Source organism: Taurulus bubalis (assembly GCF_910589615.1).
Source record: "Taurulus bubalis genome assembly, chromosome: 17".
NCBI lineage: Eukaryota > Metazoa > Chordata > Actinopteri > Perciformes > Cottidae > Taurulus > Taurulus bubalis.
Window position 1 is genome coordinate 5,132,805 of NC_136605.1, and position 9,111 is coordinate 5,141,915.

At 44.5% G+C, this 9,111-nt stretch overlaps 1 protein-coding gene across 1 annotated transcript; it reads right to left on the reverse strand.

Annotated features, from left to right (window-relative positions):
- Positions 1-2,133: 2,133 nt before the first annotated feature.
- LOC306750408 (mucolipin-1-like) lies at positions 2,134-8,661 on the reverse strand (the record flags this gene model as incomplete). Its single annotated transcript, XM_079233824.1, has 13 exons — positions 2,134-2,265; positions 2,357-2,563; positions 3,118-3,240; positions 3,347-3,448; positions 3,538-3,687; positions 4,717-4,823; positions 4,922-5,021; positions 5,185-5,281; positions 5,385-5,466; positions 5,985-6,141; positions 6,373-6,534; positions 6,667-6,890; positions 8,619-8,661. The coding sequence occupies 13 exons, from the start codon at positions 8,659-8,661 to the stop codon at positions 2,134-2,136; spliced, it is 1,686 nt and encodes a 561-aa protein (XP_079089950.1).
- Between the last annotated feature and the right edge of the window lie 450 nt (positions 8,662-9,111).

Sequence of the window (9,111 nt, forward strand, 5' to 3'; positions counted from 1 at the left end):
CATCCCTCCTCCATTTCTATAATAACATATTCAGAATATTAATTAGGAGAATGAAGAACCGCTTGTTTGTAGATATGCCCTTTCTGGTATTCAGATTAAAAAAACATTACCCTCTCAAACACGGCTTCAAGTGTCCAACACATTATATAAAATATTAGCAACTCTCTAAGCTGCCTACAAAGATAAAGCATATTTGGTCAAAATGGACGTAAAACAAGCATCTGCCGTTTTGGGATTTCTTACCTTCCCATAAAAATGTGCATACCCGTGAAATGCGTATCTTTAAAAAAAATTACAGTACGAAGGCAATAACCAAACTACAGTGACTGCACTGCGAGCCGAAGCTACAGCTAATGACCCACTTGTTCAGATACACTGAACACTAGCTTAGCATAGTCTACAGCCCCATAGTCTCTGGGGGAATTTCTGTGATTTCATGTGGTTAAACTACATTTTAAATCACTTATTTACAGGTATTTTAGTTGATTTATCAAACTAGCTCAATGGTTCAAATGGACAAGACAGCTGAAGAAGAACCAAGAACATATTTAGCTTGTAAATGCTTTTCCCCTGCGACCTATCAAAATGACTAACAATCAGCATGAAAATCAACATCATACTCTTCTTTTTTTTTTACACAGTTTGGCTAAGAGTCTTTAAACTTCACTCAGCTCCACTGTTTCTATAGTTACCGCTCTCCGCCTTTCTAGACTAGATAGAAACATCCCAAATGAGTGCCAGGTTATTTCCTGCGGCGGTTTATGTGAACGCCATCTTTTTTTTAAAATCGTGTTTGAATTCAGCCATGAATTACACATGCTATGTTTAAAAGATAATTTTCCACGTTAAGAAAGTTGTCTTTGGTAATAAAACTGTTGAAGTATGAGACGAAATATTACAAAATATGTAATCACAAAAGACGACACGTCTCTCAATGAAGTGTGTTTGGTCCCAGGATGCACTCACATCAATAACTGGGTCTTGCTCCCGCTTTCACTTCCCGGCAGATGAAGAGTCACATTGTACACATTGTATGAAATAAACAACTCTCTTAGCTGAAATGCATCAGGAAAGATAACGCTACAGTTGTGCAGGAATAGCTAGCTAGCTAGCTACAGCGGCTCGCTAGCTAGCTAGCTGGCTAGCTAGCCAAGGTAACGGCCGATACTACGGAAACTTTCTTGATGTGCAAAACTATGTTTTTAATTGACAAACATCAGATTTTGTAATTCATGACACAATTCAAACCATATTTATCTATGATTACACTATGTTTATTCTTTTTATTATATTTGTATTGTTTTATTCTATGTCTATGTTTATTGTCATGCACCTTTTCACAGTCAAATCCTCGTACTTGGCAAATAAACACGTCTGATTCAGATTCTGCAACAGGCTAAAAAGGAAGAAGATTTGTCTCATCGTCGAGCACAACGTGCAGCTCACTGACGTTGTTTGCTTCCTGGGTTTCTAGAGAAATGTTATTGTGCAGCCAAACGGTAAGAAGGTCTCAGCAGAAACAGTTCATACATATTGATGACTTACTGGTTGGCTGCAGGGCTCCTCCTTTCTTGTGTGAAAAGAATGAACACGGGGGGCCTTGACTGAAAACGTTCATGAGCTAACGCGGACGCTGCGGTTATCGTCTCCTCTTTTTCCCTTGTACCTCTTAGTCAAGTCAGAGGAAATGCATGTATTTACATAACCAAGAGGCAAATAAATAAATAAATAAAACACTGCAAAGAGCATCATTCAAGTGAAAATGTGCATCCATCCTACTTAGTTGACCCGTAGGTGTCTACAGCGATGAAAGCGTCTACTGGCATTCTGCGTCAACTGGTCATCAAAGCCCAGCAAACTGTCATGTCTGAAAGAGACAATAAATTATTCATACGGAACGAAAACACTAAGCAGGTAATGGGGCATGCGAGTACAAATCTAAATGCTAAATCCTAACAGAGGACAATGATGTCCAAGGTCAGTCTGGTCAAGGCATTTAGCGTCCCTGCTGAGTGTTTGGGGAGAAAAGGAGCAGACAGCTAAAGTGGAAATATAGTGCCCCACACACACGCACGCACACACACACACTCATACACTGCCTCCTCCTCCTCCTCCTCCTCCTCCTTCTCCTCCTCAGTCACAGCAGCAGAAGAAGGAGCACGACGACCCCTCGGGCCCACGGAACTTTCCAGAGCTGGGCGTGTCCGCGCACTCGGCGATGAACGCGTGCAGATCGCTGACTCGGACCTGCTCCTGCGTTTGAGCCTGCGGGAGAACAAACGTAAAGCTGAACGTTTTCCTCCACACCAACCTACAGCGCTGACGAGAGAGCGGAGAACCGGGATGGAACCTGTACCATGATGGTGTCGTAGGCGCCGGTGATGAGCGCGATGAAGAGGGACAGCACCATGTAGATGAAGAGGGAGATAAAGGTGTAGAGGTAGACCTGGCTGAAGGTCCACACCAGCGTGCCGCTCCTCTCCATCTCGTGGAACGTCACGAACATGTCGTCCCCGTTGATCAGAGAGAACAGGCACTCCGACACCGTGGACAGGGAGCGGAACTGTAGACGGACAACATCACTTTTACAGTTTTACCGGCCTTGCAACTTGAAGTTTTAACATGTAGATTGACCATAACAGGCGCTAAAAGTCAGGATATCTTGGCCTCGCGGTCTCTCCTGAGTCACCTGACTTTATGGAAGGGCAATACTACATCACTGGAGAACCTTAAACTAGAAATCACTAGAAATTCCGTAAACTGTCAATTTTAACACAATTCTTCACGAAATATAACTTGTCAGGCCGTGAATTTTAATTTCATACACTATAACGTCATGCATATGTGAAGTTTGATCTATGAATTGCTTTATGTAAGGTTTTCCGAATGCTCTCCACATTACACCGAGCAAAAAAACAATCCATCCACTGAATGTTGCCATGATTCATATTTAATGAATGTCAATTTTCTCCTCTCATTAATTATACACAGCTGCGAAGATGATACACGCTGGAGGGCATTTTAAGATAATTAGGCTGTTGAGACTGTCCGAATGACTCATGCCTGCTCTCTCTGTGTGTGTCTGTGTGTGTGTGTGTGTGTGTGTGTGTGTGTGACCTTGGTGTGATAGGGCCCCAGCACGATCCAGCCACAGAAGCAGTATCCCATGTAAATGGCCGCTGCACAGCAGCAGAAGCGGATCACGTTGGGAAACGCAGCCGTCAGAGTCACGATCAAGATCTGTGAGACGCAGAGAGAGAGAGAAGGAATGAGAAAATATATATTTATCCTAAGAGGGGATAAAAGGTGAGCTTTATTTCTGCGTGTGTGTGTTTCTTTCACCTACATTGTATTTCTGAAAGAAGCTGAGGTAGCGGATGACTCCCACCCACACCAGCAGGGTGGAGGTTCCCAGCAGGATCCCGCACATGTCATATGACGACAAAGTCTGCATCACAACGACGACGTCACTTATTACCAGAAACTCAGCAAAAACAGAGAATGTTTATTTTTTTCTGTGACAATTTCTCCCATTACCTTGGACTCGATCCCAATTTTGATGAAGCTGCCGATGATGGTGAACATGTCGCTGACGATGAGCAGGATGTACCAGCCGTTGATGAACTCCATTCTCTCTCCCCAGCTCACGCGGCGGCCGAGGCTGTGCTTGAAAAACTGCACGTACTCCTGGTGACGACAGAGATGAGATGCCGGGTTATGTTCTGTACTGAAATAACTAATGTCATATGTCTTCTTTTTTTTTCATCCATCCAAAATTGGCAGCGTAAAAATAACCCGCTGTGGTTCACCAGAATGTTGAAAAAAGAAAAGAAAAAAGGGAATACATTATATGATTAAACAACTCAACAAAGCTTTGGGACATGAACTCCGCTCTGCTGGTTGAAAGTCCCGTGTTTGTTTGACCCAAACCGCCTGCAGTTCTCTTTCTCACTGATTTGACCACATCACCAGCCCTGAGCGGAGCGTCATTCACGAGGAGACGTTTACATGGCAGTCAGTGCAGACTAGGTGGTCGCAAAAGGACAAGAATGTCGTTGTTATCGCTAAATGACTCACAAATCGTCGTGTCATTAACACGCCATGTGGCGACATCGGGCTGAATCGCTAGACCTAATATAGTATAAATATAGTACAAGTATAATAATACAGGACTGTAGTACTGAGTTTTCAAATTTTCTTGTTTGGAGGCCACAGTTCGGAGACGAGAAGGTTCGATAAATCCCTTATTTTCCAGTTCAAGGTACCCTGTGGAGTTTTTGATCACTATAACACTATGGATCAATAGTTTTTATGAGTGGGTCCCTGTGTTGTTTTCACGAGGGCAACGTGAGACACAGTCCTGCCAAAGGTTAACGTAGCAATGCGCTAGTAAAGAAAGGAAAGACGACTATAATGCTAAGTAAACGTGGATGTAAATAATGTTGGTTTCCAAATGTTAATTTAATGCCTCTGTAAATCGGAAAATCAATAAAAAAAGAATTCACCAAGCACCTTTAATTTCTGTGTGTATAACAACAAAAATATATTGTGCAGTCAAACTAAATTTAGAAAAGTCTATCGACTTATATTCCTTTGATCCCCGCGCAGACACCTCACCTCACCGATTTCTCCGATGCTCCGTAAATGGGCACCAACAGTATTATTATCATTTAGTTTTACACCATGAACACACGAATGCTTGGTCCGCTGTCTCACGTGCTGCAGGACGACGCCTCTGAGGATGGAGCGCCCGCACAGCAGCAGGGACAGCAGGCAGACGAACGCCACCAGCACGTCCAGGAACTCCCGGGCGTAGCTCTCCGCTGCCGGGAGACGGGGGGCGAACGAGAGCGATCAAACAAGGCAAACAGTAAGGATCAAAACAGTGGATATTAAAAGAGAGCGATGAGTGTCGGCTCACCGTGTCCAGACACGTTGGGGTCTTTGCACTCCTTTATGGAGGCCTCGTTCTGCAGGCTGATCTTGACTTTGCCGCTGTGCGCCCGGTTGTCCATGACGATCTGATAGCAACAAGAACCAGAGTAAATAGTAAATATACATTCACCACTAAGATTTGCCTCAATTTAACCCACAACTTGCAAACACACAGTTGTGATCCACTAGGCCGCATCGCTGTCCATGCCGGTGCTTATTGATATAGAAACAATAGAAGGGCCGGCTCACCGTGATGGAAAAGGTGTAGCAGTCCGGGATTTCATTGTTTATGATCGTCTGAATGTTGATGGCCTTCAGCTGGAAGTCAATCGTGACGTTGATCAGCCTGAAAGAGAATTCTCTTTGAGCGGTTCACACCAAATAAAAGAAGAAAAATCACACCTTTTTCATTTCCAATGTTGAAAGAAACAGACAAAATATCATCTGACTTGTAAAACTTGAGAGTGAAATTCTTGTAGTCACTGTTTCCTGGATCCAAACTGTAAGTCAGTGGATTCACTCCAATGCATTCTGGAAAAAAAGAAGAAGAAAACAAACAGAAAATAGCATAGAGGAACTACAAAAATACCACATGGGGAGTTCTTGAAATCCTTTTTTTTTCTCATCACGTGAAGCACGAACCACAGTTCCTCATAGCGTTTAAAATGCAGGATCGACTCTTATTTGTCTTACTTTATTTATCGCCACAGGATTCGTCTCGCTTTGCCAAAAGTCATTTCTGCCAAATCAGCAGCTGTATGCAAATAACTCCTTTCCCAAGGCAAGGGGGGAAAACACTTTGGTGTTGCGTTTTTTTGGCACAGGAACTATTTTGAGCCTTTTAAAGTAGGACACAGCATTGCAGGGCAACCTCTTGACATGTGGAGCAGCAGCACAATGACTCACTGACAGTCCTTCCCTTGAGGGCCAAAGAAAATCCTGCAAACAGAGTTAATACCGAGGCTGCTGTTTTTTTTTTTACATTGAATACCCAGAGACAAACTCAACGAGCCGAGAGAAAATCTCGAAAGATGGAGGCCGTCACCTACCGGTGTCGACACGGGGATCGATGTCGAAGGTGTCGTTGACGGGGTTGATGGTGCCCCTCCTGTAGTAGCGCTGGCACAGGGAGAGCGCGCTCCCGTTCACGCCGACGCCAAACACGTACGCATACCGGCCCAGAGAGATCTGAGGTAGAGCCATGTACTGAAGGGGGGAAGAGAAGCAGAGCCTTCATTAGTTCACCCAAATACAAATACAAATGTTTCTTCCTTTTGATTTGATATCCTGCCTTAAGAGTTGCCAAATTCAATTTAAAAAGGAGCAACGTGTGGGATTTAGCGGCCTCTAGTGGTGAGGTTTCCGATTGCAACCGACGGAATACCCCTCCCTCAACAAGCGTGGTCTTACGGAGGCCTGAAAGGCGGCATGAATAACCTGCTCTACGGCGAAGTGGATGCGGCTGTACAGCTGCTGCTGCGTGTGGACGGCCTGCGGGGCTCCGTCCTGATAACCCTTCAGGAAAAGGTGCTTGAACGCAGCCGTGTTCTCCTCTTTGAACGTCACCACCATCTGGTTGCTCAGCCCGAACAGCACCAACTAGAGACGCAGGGAGGCAGGAAGCAAACAAACGGGCTTCAACAAAGAAATGTGCAGTTGTGACTGAAATGAACATAATTAAACCAATAATGTTCTGATGTCATCAAAACCACAGCACAAAGATCTACCCACCTGCAGAGTCACGATGAGGATCTTGAGCAGCTGCAGGCCGAGCTTGAAGGGCTTTCTTCCTTTGGCGTGATACTTGTCGCAAGGGCTCATGAAGAAGTACTTGAGCTTCCTCCTCAGGGCCTCCTCCTCCTCCTCCTGCTTCTGATGAGGGGTCTCGGAGCCCACCAGAGACGTGGGACGAGGGCTCCCATAGCTAGCCACGGAGGAGAGGAGCCTGTCCTTCTCTGGGGAACACAGATCATGATCGGCGTCGACTATTATATATTCATTCAGACAATCGTCTCATATATAGGGGCACTCATGTGATCTGGGGTCTGACTTTCATAAAGTGTGTGTGTGTGTGTCACAAGAGACAAGATTGAAGCAGAAGAGGCCAACACACAGGCACGTGCACAGATATTTCGGGGGGCAGGTGCTCAAACCAAAAAAAAGGGAACCCGTCGCCAAAATTATTTATGAAATTAAAAATTATAATAATAAATAAATACATAAAAAAAACAGTAGGATATTTTCAAATTATATATTTATTTTTGTTAACAAACTAACTCAAATTGAATAAATAAATGAATAACAGGCAAAAACAGACAAAACAAAGCCATATTGTATAACCAAATGCAATCAAAAAATGATAATAATAAATAAATTAAAGCAGGGGTGTCAAACTCATTTTCACCCCGGGCCACATCAGCATCATGGTCGCCCTCAAAGGGCCGGTTGTAACCGTACAGTGGCGGGCCGTGGATTTTTTACCTGCCCACATCCCTGTCATAGGACCTCACATCAGGAACAACTCCCCAAATAAAGATAGTAAAAACCCTTTCACAGGGAAAACAGGAAGAACCCTTCAGGAGAGCAACAGAGGAGGATCCCTCTCCCCGGATGGACAGAAGCAATAGATGTCATGTGACCAGAATGAACAACGTAACAGAGTTACAGCACATTACATGAATATGACAGGAATTGAATAAACGGCACTCTGCTGCATTATTCCCTTCGGGGGGGCGCGGGGGCTCGTGAGCGCCGCAGAGCATGTTGGGGCGAAATTCTCACAAGAACTCAAATAAATGCCCCGTCAGATATCAAAACACATTTGGAGGGAATTGATGACAGAGAGAGTCATTTTTATTCTTAAATACTGATTAATGAAGAAAACATTTGGCTCCAGCAGAAGGGGCACTTTTCTCATCCAGGGCAAAAGGGCAGGTGCTTGAGCACCATAGGGGTCTATCTGTGCACGCCTGCCAACATATATATAATAATTTAAGATAGGAATATATAAGCATTATGCTTCTACCTATACCTTTTCAGTCTTTCTGTTTTTGTATATTAGATTGTGGCTTTACTTACTGTATTGTAATGATTGACTGAATAAAACACAAACACATCGTGACTTTTGATCCCTGGTTTGAGCTAAAAAGAAACAAATAGTTCCTGTAATGAAAGTTATTTGAATAAATCACATTTGCTGATCAGCAGAAAATCAATCTGCAACTATTTTGATAATCAATAATGCAAATTTTCAAGCAACATTTGCTGCATTTTTTGCAATCTTACATTTTAGTACCTTGAATAGCTTGTGGTTTTGGAACGTTTGATGACCTCACCTTTGGCGCTGGTGTTTGATCGACTAAAAACGATTAATCGAGCAAATATTCGGGTCTCCAGCATGCCATTTTAGGATTCAAGATGATGACATCATCCGGGGTTGTTTATATATTTTCTTATCTTGTCTCACATGTCTTAACGGGCCGACGAGGTCTGATCCTCGCGACAAAGGAGCGCGTGAACTCGCGTGCGTAAAAGCCGTCGTCGCGTGAGCGGCACGACCTTGAGGACGGCTGCTTTTACCGGGAGCTGCTCGGTACACCGGGACGCAGCCGGAGACTCTACTCTACACGGAACATGTCCGTCGCATCTCGGCGTAAGCGACGTCCAGAGGCGTCCAGACTAACCTGTGGCTGCGTCGTGGATGCAGGGGTAACTAGGCGACGCCATGCTGGGCTGGACGGTCACGCGGGCAAGATGGAGGAGGACTTCATCATCGACACGAATTCATATCAAACTTAAGCGTGTCGGAGGTCATGGCGCATCAAAAGGATGCTCGCCCGCCGCAGCGTTTGGATGAGACGCAATGTAAACAGACCGCAGCGGCTTCCTGCTAACCACGTGACTCCATCACGTGACTGTCGTCTGCGCCCACAACAACCTGGCGTCTCAGTGGGGAAAACATGACGTGCTCTCTCTCCTCCTTCAACTCTGTCAAAGTCTGCAGGCAGATACCACGTCAACATTTTTATATATACGTTATATATTTATGCAGTCATGAATACAGACTGTTATTACAGCTTTATTCACGGTTAACAGGCAAATCCATGGTGCCATCAGGAATAAGCAGGAAGCATTATGAGCAGCGAGGCTTGGAGGTAAACTGAGGTCACACATTGG